This window comes from Dicentrarchus labrax, unplaced genomic scaffold (assembly GCF_905237075.1).
Source record: "Dicentrarchus labrax unplaced genomic scaffold, dlabrax2021, whole genome shotgun sequence".
Classification (NCBI taxonomy): domain Eukaryota; kingdom Metazoa; phylum Chordata; class Actinopteri; family Moronidae; genus Dicentrarchus; species Dicentrarchus labrax.
Window position 1 is genome coordinate 13,403,998 of NW_026136707.1, and position 20,589 is coordinate 13,424,586.

General features: G+C 42.2%; 1 protein-coding gene across 7 annotated transcripts in view; it reads left to right on the forward strand.

The window, feature by feature from the left end:
- Positions 1-466: 466 nt before the first annotated feature.
- Positions 467-20,589, forward strand: part of kif13a (kinesin family member 13A) — a 36,483-nt gene continuing 16,360 nt past the window's right edge. For all 7 annotated transcript variants that reach the window (XM_051406782.1, XM_051406783.1, XM_051406786.1 and 4 more), the window contains exons 1-11: positions 467-843; positions 1,099-1,189; positions 11,979-11,994; positions 13,910-13,970; positions 14,895-14,987; positions 15,954-16,134; positions 18,357-18,444; positions 18,950-19,084; positions 19,221-19,333; positions 19,460-19,571; positions 20,356-20,568. In XM_051406782.1, coding sequence (XP_051262742.1) covers positions 789-843; positions 1,099-1,189; positions 11,979-11,994; positions 13,910-13,970; positions 14,895-14,987; positions 15,954-16,134; positions 18,357-18,444; positions 18,950-19,084; positions 19,221-19,333; positions 19,460-19,571; positions 20,356-20,568 — 1,158 coding nt within the window. In that variant the 5' untranslated portion in view covers positions 467-788. The remainder of the gene's footprint in view (positions 844-1,098; positions 1,190-11,978; positions 11,995-13,909; positions 13,971-14,894; positions 14,988-15,953; positions 16,135-18,356; positions 18,445-18,949; positions 19,085-19,220; positions 19,334-19,459; positions 19,572-20,355; positions 20,569-20,589) is intronic.

Genomic DNA, 20,589 nt, shown 5'->3' on the forward strand with positions numbered 1-20,589 from the left:
TTTCTTTGTGACAGTAAAGAAATGCCATGCTCTTTTTGGTTGGGTCACAATGATATGAGCTGTGGTGAGAAGTGTGGGGGATACTTGGACTCCTGCCCTTAGTGTTTCTAAAAACCTAGTTACGGCCCTGCTGCTACAGTAGCTACATAATACAAGTGTTTAATATTAATCATCAGTCATATTAATAATAAGTTCCTTTTGTTAAAAAAATAAACAGTAGCTGAAACAATTAGCCTATGTCAGAGAAAGATACGTTTTTTTTATGACTGTGTAAACTTCCTTTTTAATAACCCCTGTGCTCGTCATTCTGTCTTTAGATGATGCTTATCATTGGTGCATGTAAATCAGCTTGTCAGACAGTCTCACATTTTTCTCGTCCACTGGTTATCCCCCCCCGCCCCCAACCCCCAACCCCTCCCCGATAAGCGGCGCGGTGCGTAAATCCTCTGCCCCTCTTTGGCACAGCCGCCTCCAGTCTGCCAGAGGATAGCAGTCGTGCTCCCAGTGGAAGATGGCGGTGGGGATGCTGTCTGGGGCTGGAGCAGAGTGCTGGATTTGCACAAAAAGCGAACCCGGATGGATATAAAGGAGAAGGAAAAATGAACATATTCCTATCTCTTTTCATCGAGGTGTGGACTCTTTTGTGGTTTTTTTAACTAGAGTCTGCTGCCGTTTTTTTTGTTTAGTTTTTTTGGCTGGCAGAAATCCGGGCTTCTCGTCGGGGATTCACAGACTATACATTGATAGCTCGGCGCATAGACAAGGGTGGGAGAGAAAAGTGGACGAAAATGTCGGATACAAAGGTAAAAGTTGCAGTGAGAGTCCGGCCCATGAACCGCAGGGGTAAGTGTTACAAACATGATTTCTGTTTTGCACAAAAAAATAAAATAAAATCGCATTTCTGTCTCCTCGGTTTCATGCTACGTTATCATAAACTTTTTGATATCTTCGCCATTGCTCCTCTCAGCTTGAGTTACCAGCCTGGAGTCAGATTTGAGTAGCCTGAATAGTTTTTAAAGAAAGTAAAGCTCGGATTTTACTTTTTTTTTCACACCCCCGCATTCCGCTTTACTTCTCCCAACAAACTTCTCTCTACAGAAATTGAACTGAATACAAAATGTGTCGTGGATATGGAGGACAACCAAACAGTTCTACACCCACCACCTTCAAATGCAAAAGGGGAGAACAGGTAAACAACGCTGACACACACAGCTACTGAATAAAAACAAAACAGCATTAATGCAAGCAGTGTGTAAGTGCAGTGAGCCTGCTGTAGCTGAGGCATCTTTTGCCTTACTGAGTGCAACAGAGTTAAAAATGTCTTTGCAGCACACATATGGGGGGGGGGCTGGGTGTTTTGGAAATGCCTGTAGCTGCAGAAAAATGCAGACTGCACCCTCAGTGTAATAACTTTATCCCACCCTGGCTGTAATACAGTAAGAACAACATCCAAGGTTAGCGTATAACTAGGTATCCGGTGAGTTCCTGGTATCTGGAAATACATCAGAACGTTAGACAGCATGATCCTGATACGCAGAAATCAGGATTTAACTTGCATGGCAAACTATCTAACTATTATCTTGAATTCAAACTATTTATTGGCAGAAATGCCAGTAAATAATCGCAGTAGACGGACAGGAATACTGCTGCTGCTGCTGAAGACATCATGTCTGTCACCCACCTGCTTGCAACATGATATTATGTTATGTAATTCATGTGAACTTTCCAATACTAATCACCACAGTGTAATAATACATATACACCTAATAAAATACCCTCCTATTTTGTATATCTGAGTTTAAAGGCTGTGGGGGCGGTTGAGCGAGTTTGACACATGAAGATGCTTATTAGACAGAACAGATTAATGTCCAGCCTCAGGGTATCGGCGTAAATCTCCAGTGTCAGAACTAATTCAACGTATGTGGCGTTCAAAGTATTGCCGACCCACACCGTGTCTTTTAGATGATGGCAGGATGCTGCACACTTTATCCGGCGTTCTTTAGCACCAAAAGTAGAGCTAAGCATCCTCTAATGTTTCTCACACTCTGGCTGCACACTGAAGGTTAGGTCAGCATCACAAAGCTGCAGTTTCCGCTGGCTTGTGATCTGACATGCTTTCAGATAGTAATGAGGAGATGTCTGGAGCCACACAACATGTAGGCTGATGGTGGCTGTATGCTTGTGAAGTCATTGCAACTGTCATGCCTGTTAGCAACGGTTAGAGATGCTATATTTCATAATAGTTGAAGTCGTTTCCTATAATTTTGCGCTTGGTTTGTTTGCCCTCTTCTGCTGTTGGTGTCACACATGATTAAGCAGATGACCTGATTACCCACAGGCGCAAATAAACCTAAAAGGATGCTCATTTAGGGATAAAAATCCAGGGTTTGTTTTTTTACTTTTATTTATCACTCAAATGAACAACAGCTCTTCTGGCTACAGTAAAAGTCCACAGTGTGACATATGAGGCAAATACATGCCACAGTCAAGGCTTTCCTCATGGCCCACATCCAGTCTTGTTAAAGTGTAACACTTTCTCTGCCGTTTCCCACGTAGCCGTAACAGTCAGCATTAAATGGTAATGAGCTGGCTGCCCCAGCAGCTCGGCTCCACACATTAACCTGTATTTAAGGCAATTATCAGAACAGAAATTGCCACACAATGGCGACGTTCCAGGCAATTAAACAAATCATGCTCAAAGCTAACATATGTGGAACAGGACGCATAACAGAACAAAAAGCTGCCACGGGTGAGAGGTCAGAGGAATGAGAGTAACTGTACAGAGATTCAGAGACTACAGCTGCAATATTCTCTCAGTTAAGTGATTTGGATCTGATACTGGAGCTTTCCACTGCTACCTGTTGCCATGTTGTTGAGCTACAAACACATTTCACAGCTTCTTTCAGGGGAAGTTTCCCTATCTGATTTAGATGTCGTATCAGTTGTACAGAGATTCCTTTTGTGGGCTTGATTGGTATAAATGTTTTCAACTTCTGCTGGATTTCACTGTAAGATCATTTTTTTATTCTGACAAACCTATTTTCCGTATTTTGAACTATGAAATATATTTCATCCATTGTAATTCTTAAGGTAATACATTATGTAGCTGTGGAGTGACTATGGCGTTGAACAGTTTGGTTTTATTATGTCACATTTCTTTTCTATAGTGTAGTCCAACCATATAATTACTTGTTAACATTTCAGTGCTGTGTGTGTGTGTGTGTGTGTGTGTGTGTGTGTGTGTGTGTGTGTGTGTTTTGGGTCTCTGTGTGTAGCCCAGGCTGCCATGGTTTTCTTAAAGTATATAATTTTCTTCCCCGCCGCTTGTGGAGCCGCAGAAGGGGGATACCCTGATCACTAAGCCTTTGCCTTGTTTTGAAGACACCTGTTCCTGTGTGTTGTAAATGTGTCAGATTTAGTGGGTATTAGCATGCCAAATATGGCTGCAGGGCCAAGATCATGGGAACCTTTTACTCTCTCATGGGAATGTTCAGGCGCAGAGCGAAAACAACAGTTGTATTTTTGTGTAGACACACGTCTGAAATAAATTTAACTCTTGTTTATTCCTTTTGCGGTGGATTTTGAAATAAGGGATTCAACAATGGGGGGAAAAAACTGCCTAATTTGGATTTCAGTGAAACTTGTTTTGGCCCCACAGCTTTTTGCTCAATACCTAGAAATACTAAATATAACTTCAGTCTGATGAAATACTGGAATTAAGTCTCTAGTTGTGTGAATTTAGAGCTGAGAACTTTCCAGATTGTGTCTGAATTTTAATCAGGTTTTGCAGAGACCACAGAGCCCCACGAAAACATGCAAGTCACCTAAAGGATTAGAAGAAATATAAGGGATTTCCTTTGATGGCTAAGCCTCATTCTTTGCACTACAGAGCATTATAGAAACACTCGTGACCCATACCCCCTTCTCCTATTTCCCTGAGAAATGAACAATAATCTCAGCAGTAGGCAAATGTGACTTCAGGGCGACAGGTTAAGTTTCCCTTAGTTTTATCTTTCATCTGCCTGTTAAGTTGGCACCAATGGGCATATTTGAAATGGGAATCTGGGAACGTCGTTTTGTTTTCACGCACCAGTCTGCTCTCCTTTGGGGTTTAGACACAATGCAGGTGGGGGTGGAGAGGCAGATAAATACCTGAGGCTGCTGTCTGCACAGGGGATGAGTGGTGGAGCATCATGACAAGAAAATACCCTTCGACTCACACAATGGGGCCATATTACATCTATCATGCCCCAGCATGTCCGTCAACGTGCAACAATTGAATGCAACAAGGCCATTGAGTCTTGGAAAATGTTCTTTATGTAACCCACCTCCCCCTCTTTTTCTGTTAATTTCAGTCTAAATACAGAGAGTACAGAGAGTTATTTTATAACCAAAAGCTAACCACAACTAACTTTTTAAAGAGGCAGACAGGAGGTGCTGTCTTTTGTCTTCCTTTCATTCTAGCTAACTAAAAACATACAGTTTTTAAAAATATGTGTTTAACTGAAGATGTCTCTTTGTAGAGATGAAGATGTAACTTTTGTGGTCTGCCTCCATACTCCTGAAGCTCTGCAGTGGAGCATTTGAAGATGATCAGTGGCAGTATGTCTTTATCTGATAATGTATGCAACCAAGCTCGTAATTTCCACTCTAATCTCTTCCTTATCACTAATAGTAAAGAGCTCAATTGGGTTTTATCGCCACTTGACTGAGTTATCTTGCTTACTTGGCTATTGTAATCTGAATCCTGTGAAGAGGGGCTTTAAAAGTTCAAAAGTCAACCCACTAGGAAGGTGCTACTTGTACTGTGCCTACTCATCTTGAAATACTCTTATATTTATATTTATTTATGTAATGTTATTCATGTATTTTCAGAGATAGCTGTGTAGTTAGGTTCTCCATGTCTATTTTCTAAAGGGTAAAAAAGTAATTAAAAATGCTGATGTTTAAAAGAACATTTTGGAGAATACGCTTTCTTGCTTTTTATTGGACATTTAGATTCAAAGATTGATACCGTGCAAATATGAAGCTATATCAAGCAGCTGGTTAGCTTAGCTTAGCATGAAGACAAGAAAATAGCCAACCAGCCTCTGCCCAAATTTAACTAAATGAATGCGTGTTTAATCTATACAAAAACAACTACAATTTGCTGTTGCCAGGCAACCAATGGCGGTTACTCCAGGTCCAGGAAGTTACTGCTCATAACCTTGAGGATTTTTACGCTACTGTACAGATTAAACAAGTGAGATTAAACGGGTTAATTTGTGAGCTTTAGAAGTCTCTTTACCTTTGAACAGAACCAGGCTAGCTGTTCTCAGTATTTGTGCTAAGCTAAGCTAATCAGCTGCTGGCTGTAGCTTCATATTTACCTTACAGACATAAGAGTTGTATCAATCTTCTCATGTAACTCTCTGCCAGACAGCTAATAAGCACATTTGAAATTTGGTTGCAGTACAGCCGTACTCTGATGACTGTCGGAAACCAACCCAATGTGGTCAACATGTGCTTTGTGGAGGTCTTTACAGACAGCCTCTAATGCTGTCTGTTTGTTTGTTAACCCTTATGATACACAGATGTCAAAGACACAAATAGGTGTTGAGTGGACATGACATGTCTCCCACGCTGTTGTAGTTTTGGTCACACTTTTTCCCAAGTCACACATGACCCAGTATCATCATGCTTTCCAAAACGAGCCTTTACTGAATGACAATGCTGCCTTGTCTAATGGCTGCCCTCAGGAATGTTCCTTTTGTCTTCCCATTTTGCTCCATGTGTGCCAATAATCAACCTTTCCATTCAGTAATGTTGTTTTCAGAGTTAGTTGGCCTAAATTACACATTATGAGCCCAGCTTTTCTCTTTAAGGCTTAACTCATGCGTGCCATTAGGAGAAAGTGTGTGTGTTGCTGATAAAAAACGATTGTATTCCCTCATGGACTGTTCCCTGTTTGTTTAGAGGGTGGGGCATTGTTTACATCTTGATCCGGAATTGAGAAAAGATGGCGTCCTCCCTCTTTGTCAAGCCTGTGCCTCATTAATCTCAGATGTGGCTTCTCACTCTGAGAGCAGCCGATGTAAAAATCCACTCGCAGACATTTCTTCCATAATGATTCTGGTTTTCCTTCTTGCATGAATCTCTCAGATGAGGCCTTTTTGAAGTTTTGAAGCCGGCTTGTTTTGTTTACATGAATTTAATTTCATGGTGGGATAGGTTTATTGTGGACTCACTTTCAGTCTCATTCAGGGGAAGTGGAGCCAGGCAACATTAACAATAGCTTATAAAACAAGTTTTTTACTTGTCTCTGTCTGCAAAGAAATATTCAGCTCATTAGATCTCATTATGTTCAAGCACACAATTGCTGTAACAATCTATTAGGCATATTTCGCTTTGCAATCAATGACTTTTGTGATATGTTGTGCACTTCATGAGCATGCTTACTCTGGCTTTGGTTGTCTGTTGTCCTAAGCAGCCACATGGCACATGTATTCAGATAAGTGACATCTAGCAAGCAGACGGGGTCAAAGGAGGTGTGTCCCGGTAGTAAATGTGTCACTTCATTGCCTCCGGGGAGCAAGCCTTACCATATTGAACAAATTGATGAACTTCACTTCTTTCTGGCTTGTTTGTTGCCTTTGAATCTAACCAGATTTAAGGCTTAAGAGGGGATGTGGTCAGTATCTCTCTCTGTGTTGTAGCACACACACACACACACACACACACACACACACACACACACACACACACACTTGGCCCACAGCCTGCTGACCCAGCTTGTCACAGTGGTGTCAGAAATGCCAGAGAGGATTAAATTAGACCATGCCTGCATCATATGTTGTGTTGTTAACATTTGTTATGGAAACTCCACACAGAAGTCAGTATGAGCATCATGTGTGCTGCTGATGGTGGTGCTATTCATTAAGACTGTTTTTGAGATCTTGAGCTTGGCTTTCATATTGGAACTTTGACTCATGAGGCTGGTAGGTTTTCTTGCCTCCATGTTTACCACTGTTGCTTAGAGACGGCGGTTGCCGAGATACAGAAACATTGTGGAGTTATGTTGATGACCTAATGAGTGATATCCCCGAGCCACCCCAAATATTTTCATAGGAAGCTAATTTTAGCTTTCAGAATAGTGATGCCAAGTAGCCAAGACCAGTGGTACTCAAGTACTGTACTTAAGTACAATTTGAGGTACTTGTACTTCTATTTTACTTAATACGTCTACTCCAGTATGGTCAAAAGGGAAATATTAAACCGTTTACTTTACTACATTTATCCGTTAGGTGTAGTTACTGGTAGCTTATCGGGTTAAAATTGTATATAAAAAGCTTATAAACTACTACACACGTGAATCAGAACAACTTTTTCTTCTTTCTTCTCCCATTAATCATCTCACAACCCCTATTGGTACTTTTACCTAAGTAAATCTATTACATATTTACAGTAGATATGTTATGTCCAGTAAGGAAGCTGCAGAAGTTCCAGAAGTTGTTATTGTGCCAGAAGTCAGTCAGTCAGAGTTAGCTGTCTCAGTAGCTGAGCTCAGTCCTGCAAGCCTGTTTCTGTCATCAGCAAGCCAACTTCCTGTAGTGCTGCCTTTTGACTGCCTTTGAATGTCCTGTATGTAAACCTCAGACTTCAACCACTTGTCATGTTTACTTCTGGATCACTCTTGCTAAAATAAGTGACAGCCCGGTCAATCTTACATTAGGCCGTATGCTTTCTTGGAATTCTCTCAAGTGTAACTGGTCAGACAAGAGAGCCCCTCCACCCCCAACCCCTCCCTTTACTGTAACTCTGCCTGGCATTTTCCTGCTCTCTCCTGTCTGTCTGTGCAGCAGGGTGACCTCTGCTTTGAGTGGGTGGGGACCGGCGTGTTCAGTTCTAAACATACTGGAAGACCATTTGAAATGTTAGCTTGTTGCCTGTGAGAGCACAGTGCACTGTAACCCAACACTCACTCTCCCTCTCTCACACACACACACATACACACACAGAGCTCTAAACGTAGTGTGTTTGGTTCTGGAGCTTGTTGAATTGTAATTCTCCAAAGCATGTCGATAGCCAAACAGGGAAAAGAGTCATATGTTCGGTTAAATGGAGGTTAAAAGGGTGGGGGAGGCATAGTTTTAGCGACAAATGAAGAAGAGAAATTTAAATCTGGGGGTGGGTGGGGGTGGGGGGGTACCAGCAACACACTAGGTTTGTGAGTGTGTGCGCACAGAGCAGATGAATGTTGTGAGTGTCATCTCAGTGGGGGGTAAACCTCATCTGTGTGATTTACATACTCCATTTGAGCAGCAGGATTATATCATCAGAAACTCATGCAAAGCCAGCTAAATCACACTGAGGAATCTGACATATTCTTCATGCATTGGAAACTGGGGAGATACAGCATGTGTGTGTTTCTAGATGTGGATGTAATTATTTTCATTTTGATTTGAAACTCGTTTTCTGGGCTGTCAAACGCTGATTTCAGATGATAACACCGCTTACATCATTTCTGGTAGCTAATTTGAACCAGCCTGCTCCTGATCTGTCCATTAAAGTCATGTTTATGGATGTCAGAATTAATTAAATGATACATAAAAATGGAACATATTTGTCTGATACTTCTGTGAGCATGGGCATGCAATGTAGCTTTATGGTAGATAGATGCTTCAGTGGGTGGATGATACAGTAGATTAATCTGGTGTGTTGCCTACTGGGCTAAAAGAGTGCAGTTTTCGGTGGCATAATAACCTAGTGGCCTTAATCTGGCTCCATAACCACAGGGGGCTTTCCATTGCTGCTCTCCTCTCCCACTCTTCATACCTTCCTTATGGACACCAGCAGACATGGGTCGGGCACAGAAGGATGCCATGTGTGATCTTAGTGAATCTAACCATCGACAATGAACTGAAAAATGATTAAAGTGTGGCTCTGAGGAGATGTTTCTTACTAAAAAGTGATAAGGAATATATTTTAAAAAGGAGATCAAAATGTGCTCCTCTAATCTGCCAGCAACAACACAGGATCAGTACAGAGGGGGTGAATCATAGTAGTGTGAGAGGCCAGCTTCCACCCTCGGCCAAGTCGAAATCATTCATGGGTGCCTTGGCATCAGGTAGCTGGAGGCGTGGGAGCCTGAGCGTGCCCTTGATGACACACACATAAAGGCATGAAGAACCAGCCCCCAATGGGACTTTTAGGCTTTATCGATGCCCTGCTGGGTCTGCAGTGTGCATCTGCCTCTGAGCGGGGAGGAATCTGATGTTATCTGGCACTTCTGTGCCATACATGTGTGTCATACACTTGTTCAACCACAACGCAGCCATTAATAAGCCCTCAAGCCATGACTTGACATGCATTGTGGTTATTAAACAAACAGCCTGTGGATGCGTGAATCATCTGGAGCTGCACTGTACAAGATTTGTGCCACCGGTAGCACTTCTTGACTGGAAAGATGCGAATTAAGATATTGTAATCACATTGTTTCATCATTGCATACTGCATTGCAACTATTTTCTTAAGCAAATAATTCATTTTTCAAGTCAAAACTGCTGAAGATGTTGTGATTGCAGCTTTTTAACTGTGAGGATTATATCTTATAGCTTTAGGTTTTAGAGAGATGCTTGGACAGACAAGCAATTTCAATACATCACCTTTGGCTCTGTGAAATTATAATGCCCATTTTCCACTACTTTGTGACATTTTATAGAAAACATTGACATCCACTTCACTGAACGTGGTCATTATATTGATAGGAGTGCAATAAAATGGTTTTGTTGTACCATGATACCTTGTAAAATACAGGGTCATTTGCAAGAACTACTGATAAATGTTATACCATCAGTGTGAATGATAAAGGATTTATACAACCACATGTAACTATTGGAATCACTGAAGGAGAGGACATAGGCTACATGGCTTCAGCAAGCAAGGTACAACATTGCTAAGAAGGACACAGATTTCTGGGGAGATTAAGAAGATTATGTCTAAAGCAGAGTGGGAGAAGTGGAGCCTTAATGTACTTTAACTTATTGAGGGGGAGGTCTTAACATTGTGATGAGTGGGATGTAAGGAAAGACACTATAACACTAAATACAAATATGTAATGATTTGTCAATTTTGAAAATGAAATGAATTCCTTATGTGACTTTGTGAGAAAATAGCAGCTCTATGAAATCCTAAATATAGCCAGTTCCAAACAGTTCCCTCCATTGTCTTGTTCAGCATAGCCAGCATTCCAGATCTGGTTGCATATACTGTACATACAATATATGACACAATGAGCAAGGGCCACCAAACCACTGCAGTAGCTACTGCAGAGTCTAGACTACACACATTCCATAACTGCATGTCTTTTGTCTCCACATTTAATGTGTGTGTGTGTGTGTGTGTGTGTGTGTGTGTGTGTGTGTGTGTGTGTGTCTTTCTCTTTCCGGTCTTGTGTCTGTCATCCTTTTGTTTTCCATAGGGATACATCTGTTCTTTGTCCTTGTCCATTTTGCATTCTTCACAAGGTTAAAGCTGCCGTCTGTCTATTTGTTGTCATAACTCTTCCACGTGTTTCTTTCATCTTTGTAGCAACACTGACGTGACTGAGATTTCTTTTTACCTTTCAAGATGCATTGGGACCAGCGGTCCTCGATCACACCTCCTAGTCTGCCCATAGGAAGCCTTAGATCTGTGCTCCCTGCTGTCTGATGCTGATATATATCTCATAGCTCCTCATGGACATCCCCTCTCTGCTTTCCGGTGCTAGAGGACAGGGTGCAGTCTTTGTCTGCTCTGATTGAGACTGAATCACAGTGGTTGTTAGTGGCCCAGATTCAGATTCAGAGTATGAACCCAAACGAGGCCCTCTTCCTTTTACTCCTCTACCCACTCACTCTCTTGTCTGTCCCTAATTATAATGTGCTTGAGCACAATTAACGGCCTGGGTTTAGTCCTCAAAGGAAATCGTCTTTCACCTTGCTTTTTCTAAAGCTCTCTGTATCTTTAATACTTTAATAGTGAACGTGAAAATAAAAGTGCAGACAAGTACTTTTTTTGTCGTACAGATCTCAAGGCGTGTTGTTGTTGTTGGTGACTCAGCTCAGTTTGTGTGAGACACTTTGGTGCAGTGTTTCAGTCCTTAAAAAGCTGCCTGCCCTGTATTAGTTACTGAGTGAAGGTGATGCCCACCTCTGTCTCTGTGCCAGCAGACACCTGCAGGAGGGATCTGTTGAAGGACGGGACTGTGGCAGATGTAGACACACTAGGGTGGTGTATGCGTTGTGCTACATCATACTGCAACATGCATTAGCAAAAACAACATGTAAGATGTAATTCCCCTAGTTATATGTTGTAATAGCTGTAACATTAGCTTGGAGCTGCTTAATGATGCAGTTTTTGTGCTTTAGGGAATTCCCTTACCAGTTAAGAAAATAATCCTACATAACTTAGTGCCATATATATTACCCTTTTGTCCTTAGTTCCGGCAGCTGCTAATGCTGAGTGTGGCTTCCCCAACCTGGCCTCTCTGTTAAGTCCACAGGCATAAGAGCTATTTACTCAACAGAGTCAGTGGGACATTGAATCCTAAATCTCTTCCCTTCTTCACGCTCCACTGGCCCAATTATGAACCCAATCACAGCAGCACCTACCACGAGGAAACGCCACTGTGCGGAAGCAAATGAATGAGTGAATAAATAAGGGAAGGAGTGACGGAAGAAGTCAAGCCAGGAATTTGGGAAATGTAGAAAGTAAGAAAGGAGTCTGAAGTTTCATAAAAAAATCGGGTTTTGTTTTCAATGCACATGTTTTCAATTCAAAAAGCTATTTATGTCAGCATAGACAATGGGAGGTTTCCTACTGTGAGAAGTGCAGCTGCATCTTATTGAGTGTGAACATGTTCTGACTGCTAAATTGTATCAATGCTAACCATGTTATTTCTTCTCTCTCTGTCTCCCGTGGGTTTCCTCTGTTTATGATGGATTGCCCCTCTCATACAGCAGGAAACAACCTAAGGTATGTAAGTTTCATCTGTTTCTGTTGCTACAAAAAAAAAGAACTGGCCAGCATTTCAGAGCTGACACGCAGTGTCAGCAGGAACAGTCTGACTTTTCAGTGCAAGTAGCCATCTGTAGTGACTTCTTACTGGCTGTCCTGGCATCACAGATACTAAAATCATCCAGAAGTGCACAGGCAACACTATTGCCCCGAGGGGCTGAGAAACACCCTGCACTGGTTGGTCTACTGTTGTGGTGTTTCTAGGGACGTGATTGAGAGTGTTTTAGTAGTTTGGTTGGTCAGCAGGAGCCGGATAGATGTCCGTGTGAATGTGTCAGCGCTCTAAGATCTCATGAACACCCACAAAGGCTCTACAATGAGAGAGGGATGAGCGGGGACACTGGTGCAGTGTGTGTGTGCATTCAAAGCTGCATTGTTGGAGTGCACCCCCACCTCCCCCCTTGACAACACGCTGGTGACTAGCTCAGAGATGTTTCACACACCATGGACGGGCTTTGTGCTCAGTACACTCGGCCGCTGACAGGACCAGGGAGCATGGGCCACGGGCGTGCGTGGTCTCTGGGGCCCGTGAACCTGAGTTACCCTGTAATACCCTTCAGCTAGACGAGCACGTGGCTGTCTGCTAAGTTATAGTGGCACTCAAATTAGTGTCCCTACATTCGAAATGGTAAACGGAGGTTGCAGTCCTATCGCGTTCGACCAGTTTTAAGCCTAGAAATGACAAAAAGGGCATTGTGCGTCTCAGCTTCATCATTATTTGCACTGCTGATTAATAGTAATTGTCCAATCAGAAGCAATTTGTCGCACAGTCACACCCTCAGGCTGGCCAGAGACAGAGCGGAGGAGAAGGACCCCTAGTTACCAAACCAGCCCTAATTGAGAATGATGGCACTTTTGTTTCTTTGAATGGCACCCACTCACTTGTGTGAAGTCACAAGAGGAGGTCTTGCTTTCAAAGCACTGAGTAATCTCAGTGATTCCCATGCTGACTGTGCAACCAGTGGTTCCCTGGCCAATAGCCCTTATTATGATTAGAAGGGAGTTCAATTATTTGGGGTATTTGTGCAGGGGAAAGTGCTTTGGCAGAGCAGCAGCAGTGCACTGAGAGCCAGGAGTAGTAATGTGCAGCAGTGTTGTGCTTGCACTGCAGGATGACAGTGCAAGCTTGAAAAAAGAAGTGCCTGAGCTAGGATAAAATATTAGTTTGGTGATTTCTTTGTTCAACCAGGAAAGCCATACAATACAATGCAAAAGACATATGAGACAATTCTGTAATAACATTGAAACAACTCAAAGGGGAAATAGAAGGGGAACATTATATACGTGAGGTTCAAGTGGATTTGCAGCATATACAGTAACAGGAGCTGTTCTGTCTGTGAGAAGTAGGGGGCCTTGGTAAATGACAGATACCAGGACAGTCAGTGGCCTCTCTGTGTGCTGTCCATCCAGAGCTCATGCAGGTGCACACAAGGGGTCTCTGCTGCTGCTGAAGTCTGTGTAGTGAGACCCAGCGCTGAGGGCTGAGAGCCAGCCTGCACCACCGGGAACAGCTACGGCCCCGTTTCCTTGGAGACGAGGGTCACCGGGTGCTGGAATTTCTTCTAGGGAGCGCTGACCCTGATTTATGAATTCATTTAACTCCAGCCACTATGACAAAACACGCGGCAGCTAACAGTGGATTAGTGCAGACAGTCATGGCGTGATCCTAACGAACAATACTCAAATAGAATTCATCTTACTCACCTAGACAAGCTCAGTCCTGTTGATTTACTGTTTGGTACTGCATAATAAGCCTGTTTTTGTACAACAGAAGAAGTAAGACCACTACTGAGATCAGGTTGTGTTGTAGTGTACATGCTTGGACAGGTGTGAGAAGTGTGTGTTTACTCTCCATGTGCTGTCGCCTCTGCAGGTGTTCGCTTTTGACCACTGTTTCTGGTCTATGGATGAGTCCAACGTTCCCAAATATGCCGGTGAGTCATAAATGCTGTGAAACTGATCCTACAGTCATCACCAAAGAAGTCAAATCATGCCCAATGTAATGACCTGCTGAGCCTTGTACAGCAATAGTGCAGGGAAACTCCCTACTTGATGGAAAGCTGTTTTTGCATCATGCAAAGCAAAGCACGGTGGTGTATACGGTAATTTGCGTTTTTAGTGAATACATTAAAATATTCTATTAAGGTAGTTGTCTTTGTATTGTCTGTGAACAATAACACCATCAGTGGGGTTAAAAAAAAAATACTGGACAGTTGTATTTGTACCATATTTTAATTACGTAATCATCCACCTGTGTTATACTTCTTATGTACCCACCCACGTGGTTAATTCAATTTCTTCAGCCACCATTCACTCTCTTCTACTATTCATGTCTCTAATGAGTGCAGCACAGAAAAGGATACAGCTACAGTTTTTGTAACATCTATAGAAAAGAGGGTTATTACTGCCCCATCCGAGACAGATTTAAATAATCATTGTAGATATTTTTCCTTGTCATTTCGCTCTCATTTTGTGATGGAAATGTAATGCGTACATCTGCTTTGTGCTGAACCGACAAGGCAATCTGTTCAGTGAAGGGCTGCCTCAAGGGCCCAGGCCAAGGCTTTATTTAGCTCATTAAACAGCTGTCCCATTCAGCAGGAGCATGACAGTGAGCAACACAAGAGATTTCTCTACACAGCCTAGCATTTTCCACACGACCAGACAGGAATCTATCACCTTTCATGAATCTTATTCTTCCTTGTTTCTTGTTTAGTGGCCCGTGTCGATGCATTTCTCTGTTTTCATTTTACTACACTAATTAAAGGATGCAAACCAGACAACTAAGAGTACTTACGTAACTGATTGTTTTATCTATTTACCATAGTCTCCATGGTTTCTGATTCTTTGTTTAAAAGGTCAAGAGGTGGTGTTCAAGTGCCTTGGAGAGGGAATACTTGAAAATGCATTCCAGGGATATAATGCCTGCATATTTGCCTACGGACAAACAGGTAACTGAAAATCCAGATGAAATCTACACTCATTTCTTTTCAGAATGTTACGTCTTTAAGTACATTTGCAGGTCAAGTTGTTTCCAGATGTGTCCGTAGAAAGTTTAAAGAACAGGAAGACTTGTATTTCTGATCACACTGGTGATCACTTGGCTCATATCCTCCTCTGCCCTGAATCAAATTAGCTTCTGTATCCAACTTCCTGCCTTAGAGACAAAAAGAGACAGACCTACTGAAAAGTTTGAAGAGAAGAGCACACATATTTCAGTGGCCCTCCAGTCACCTGATGCATAAGAGAAAAAGTAGCACATTATTCATAATGGGAACAAGAGAGGCACATGACATTTGGTTTGATGTCTAAGCAGTATTAGTCTAATCAAGAACTCTAATAAAAAAAAAAAGGACAGAAAACCACAACAAAAACATGCTACTTAACTGTGTTGCACTGACACTGGCCATCTGTCTACTTTTTTAGTGTCTCTAGCAGTGTAGCTCTAGGGATGGCAATTGGTCAGTCCGGTCCACCATTTTGTTCAAAACTGCACAGTCATTTCTGGTTTCCAGACAGTGAATCTTAATGACTTTGGTCATCATCTGACTTATACATTAGCACCATCATCAGGTCAGAATTTAAAATATAGCATATAATTATCAAATGTTCGCATGCTAAACTAAGATGGTGACCATGATTAACATTATACCTGCTAAACATCAGCATGTTTAGATTGTCATTGTCAATGTTAGCATACTGACATTAGCATTTAGCTCAGAGCACCACTGTGTCTAAGTACAGCTTATCATTTTCTGCAGATAGACTCAAAAAATGAATTAGAGAAATAATTTCTGGAAACAAACACTTTGTGGTCATAATAGAGACCTAAATTAAGCTTTACTGTTATTGAAGCCCTGCCCTGTGCAGACCAACCTCTCTTTGTCGGATACAATGACTCTGCAATGTCTTTCCAGGTTCAGGCAAGTCCTTTTCCATGATGGGAAATGGGGAGCAGCCGGGTTTAATCCCTCGACTCTGCTGCTCGCTGTTTGAGAGGGTCCACAGAGAGGGGAACGAGGGTCATACTTTTAAGGTGGAAGTGTCCTACATGGAGATCTACAATGAGAAGGTCCGTGACCTGCTCGATCCCAAAGGGTGAGTCTGATGTGTGTTCTTGTATTTTTTCTTCAGAATAAACACGTGAGATTAGTGATCTAATGCTTTGGTAATGCGTTTGGCCTGCCGGTGACCGACACAGCTGGTTGCACAAACCGTAGTATCATTTTCTCATAGTCTTGATTCACTGCAGCACGAGTAGTGACCTCTCCGTAAGCTCCCACTTTGTGTTAGTTTGCATCTCTGTTTATAGCTCTGTTGTGTCTAGTAGCCTGAATGGCGGACGGCGACAGAAGGGTGCTTGTAGGAAGCTCAACCCAGTCATTTCCTGCAGAACAGCGGCCAGCATCGTCCTCTGACACTGCTGCATTCTTTGCCTCTGTGGTCTGATGTGGGTTGGCAGACAGACTGCAGGGGAGAGCGAACTGTGAAAGCGCGTGTTTCAGGGACATCTGTTAGTGAAGCTGGGAGCAGGAGAGTGGTCAGAGCAGCCTGTGAGCCGAGCCCCACAGAGGGACTACAGTGGAGCGCTCTGTGTGCTGCAGATGTCTGAAGATGCAGCCAGACCCATCTCGATGGCAACTTCCTCTCGCTTATATAACAACCCCCACACTCTCTTGATCTTCCCATCTATCTGCCTCAGTGATTGGTAGGATCAAACATTGGCTGTGATATAGATGAATATACAGGATTCCTGTCACACATAGTGGTTGCATCCTCTTCAGGATTCTCTGATGACTCTTACTCATTATGGGGCGGGAGTAGCTCAGTGTGTAGGGACTTGGCTTGGGAACCGGAGGGTTCAGACCACAAAATATGTAGTTTGGACTGGTAGCTAGAGAGGTGCCAGTTTCACCTCCTGTGCACTGCTGAGGTGCCCTTGAGCAAGGCAACCTTAACCCAAAACCTGCTCATGGGGCGCATCACTCCACCATCTCTCTCCCCTTTGCATGTCCACAAGTGCATGAAGTGTGCATTTCAGCCTGTGTGTGTGTATAAAAAGAGTGAAAAGAACAATTTCCCCTAGGGGATCAATAAAGTATATCTTCTTCTTCTTCTTCTGATCTATATAACTTCTCCTCAACACCTAGTGAAACACCTTTCTACCCCCAGTTTAAATTTGTGACACCGCACATTTATCTTATTAGAATGTAATTCACATTTTGATCAGGAAAGTAGGTAGTAGATCACCTTGGTTTATTGGTAGATAACAATAAACAAACAAAATATAAATAAAGATGAAAGCAAGTACTGCAGCCAAGAGGAATAAATCCAACATTATCATGCATTATCCTAAAAGAAGTTGACATACCATGACAACATTATAGAGATGAGCTGTGTTCCTTGATATTGATGAACACGGGCACTGTAGATCCCACACACACATTCCTATTGCCCTAAACATTAGAGTAACCAAATGTGCTGCTGAAAATAGTTCCCAGCCTTACATTTACTCCAGTTTAGTAACGCTAGTTAAAAACTACAGTGCCCAGTTTTTTTGAGAAAAATATTTAGTAGTAAATTAAGCATTTATGCATGTTTTTAAAGATTAACATCTTCTGGGCGTGGGACTGAGAGCCACAGGAAGGCTGGGGAAGTCAGATGGAATAACTAATTGGTTGTGTTAGGCTTTCTTAATAAGATTTGTCAACAACAGAATATAGCTAGCCTTGTTCTTTAAGGAATTCAGAAATTATTTTTTATTTTTTGTGACAACTTGGCATCAAACTCCTGTTAACATTTTATTGCAGTTGTAGCATATGTTCGTGAAGAGTTAATTATTTCAATATTGCATGCAGGCCATTCATTCATTTTCATGATTCATGATTCAAACAGAAACATTTTGCCAGAGATATTTATGCTATTGAGGTTATTCTGTTACCAAATACCAGCAAGATGCTGTTTCTAATTTTCTAGAAACGAATTTGAACTAATGTTCCAAGAGGAGTGTAAATAAGTCACATGAGCTTCTCTAAACTCTGAAGGATTCACTTAAGTTTTTATTCTGATCAAGCACTCGAGGTCAGAGGAGATGTGTTCAGTTTCTCTGGAGAGAGAATTTGTGTGAAGTGTGAAGAAGTGTTGCATGAAAAGGACTTCTTAGAGAGAGGAATGTTAAATCACATGTGCATTATGAAACCTTGGTCACATTTGATTAATTCTTTCTTTACACGCATATGTCTCTAATTGGAAATGGTAAGAATTTCTCCCTTTTTCTTCTGTTTCTTTTACTCATTGTGTTGCCTTTTCTATTTTTGAAGGAGCCGACAGTCCCTGAAAGTTCGGGAGCACAAAGTCCTGGGTCCATACGTGGATGGTCTGTCTCAGCTGGCTGTGACCAACTTTGAGGTGTGCCTCTCACCCTTCTGTCATCACACTGCAACCAGAGGAAAAGCTGAATCTTCATCACTGGCCTCATATTTCACATACGCATAGGGTTGATTTATAGCACGCAGCAGAAATGCCTTTATATCATATCCCCAGTTGTCATAATTTACATTCGGAATAACCATTTCATTTCATATCCTGCTGAAACACTAATGACGCATATTCCTGATGTGGGGATGTAGTCATGGGGTTTCATGAAGTTTGTATGCCAAGCCTTGGCAGGGCCTTCCTTAATTACGTTTAAACATCTCCACCCTGTTCCTCTGTGCTCCACTCTGCCTGATATTAGTCCAGTGCATTGCCCACCGCCGGGTGTGACCCAGCTAAATCACATGGCACACAGCCATATGTGAATGCCGTTTGACTTTATTGTTAAGTTTTGCCTTAATCCAGTGAAATACTTTAAAATGTTGTATTTTTTTTAAACTTCCTTCTCCTTTTATGACCTTTCACTCTATCTTTTTAGGACATTGAGGTATTAATGTCAGAGGGGAACAAATCTCGCACGGTTGCAGCCACCAACATGAACGAGGAGAGCAGTCGATCACATGCCGTCTTCAGTATCATTGTCACGCAGACACTTTATGATCTTCAATCTGGGGTCAGTTTTTTCACCCACTTGTACAGTGAACTGTTACTTTATTTACTGAAACTAATAACCTCATTTGTGTTTAAAAGTCTAATTTTTCCAATCATGGGTCCTACTAACTGTTTGTCCATGCTGTGATGCTAAACAGAATTCAGGGGAGAAAGTGAGCAAGTTGAGTCTCGTTGACCTGGCAGGAAGTGAGCGGGTGTCCAAGACTGGAGCAGCTGGAGAGAGACTCAAAGAGGGCAGCAATATCAACAAGTGGGTACATTTTTTAATATGAAAGGCATTCAAATGTATGAAGTCCAGTTAATTGTTTGATAGGTTAATACTGATAGGGCTCATATGTTTTTGTGTGTGTGTGTGTTTGCGTGTGTGTGGTTGTAGGTCTCTCACGACACTAGGCTGTGTGATCTCTGCTCTGGCTGATCAGTCAGCAGGAAAGGGGAAGGCCAAGTTTGTGCCATACAGAGACTCAGTCCTCACCTGGCTACTGAAGGTTTGACCCACAAATTACACATATGTGACCTGCTCCATCATTTTGAGTCACTTTGACCCAGAAACACATTTTGAGTTTTCTTCATGGCTGTAAAGAGGAAAGTCTCAGCTTTATGGCGAAACCAAAATTATTTTTCTACTCCAAAAATTGTATGAGACACGCTCTTCCAAAGGTCGACTGTCACCAAACCTTGTTTTTGAGAAAAAGGGCTCTAAAGACAGCAATCAACATTGTCTGTAATAAGGTCGATCCAGTTGTCGTAGCATTTCTTACAGGAATTGAATTTAAAAGTCGAGCAATTTCGTCGTCGCGAAAATTCATTTTGTCTAGGCTGTCAATCTGTCAATCTGTCTCTGTGTCCGTGTCGATCTAAACTGACAGTTGACAGATGACGTAGATGACACAAACACGCTAGCTGGTGTTTTGAACTCTGACACCTGTTTCGTTTTATTTATGCTAGCTATATTTATCCTTTGTATTTTACATTAATTTTGACATGGTATGAAAGCTGAGACTTTATTTAATTAGAAACATGTAAAAACTGAAAATAGCCCAAAATTGTATTTTCTTGTAAAAACGTGTTTCTACAAAAACGGGCCACTGCGACATCCGACTCATTTTGATGGAACGCGTCACATATTTATATATTTGGTTGTTAAAATTATACATCATTGTTGTAGGCCTGCTGAAAGGTGACCATAAATTGCCTTTTGCATCATACATGTAGACTGAAAGGACAAATATGGCGGCTACATTTCCTTTTGACATGTTTTTGTGCCTTCAGGACAACCTTGGCGGCAACAGCAAGACAGCCATGATAGCCACAGTGAGTCCAGCGGCTGATAACTACGAGGAGACTTTGTCCACGCTACGTTATGCCGACAGAGCCAAGAGAATCGTTAATCACGCCGTGGTGAATGAAGACCCCAACGCTCGCATCATCAGAGAGCTCAGGGAGGAAGTGGAGAAGCTCAAAGTTCAGCTCTCTCAGGCCGAGGTGAGAGGAGGGATTGGGTGG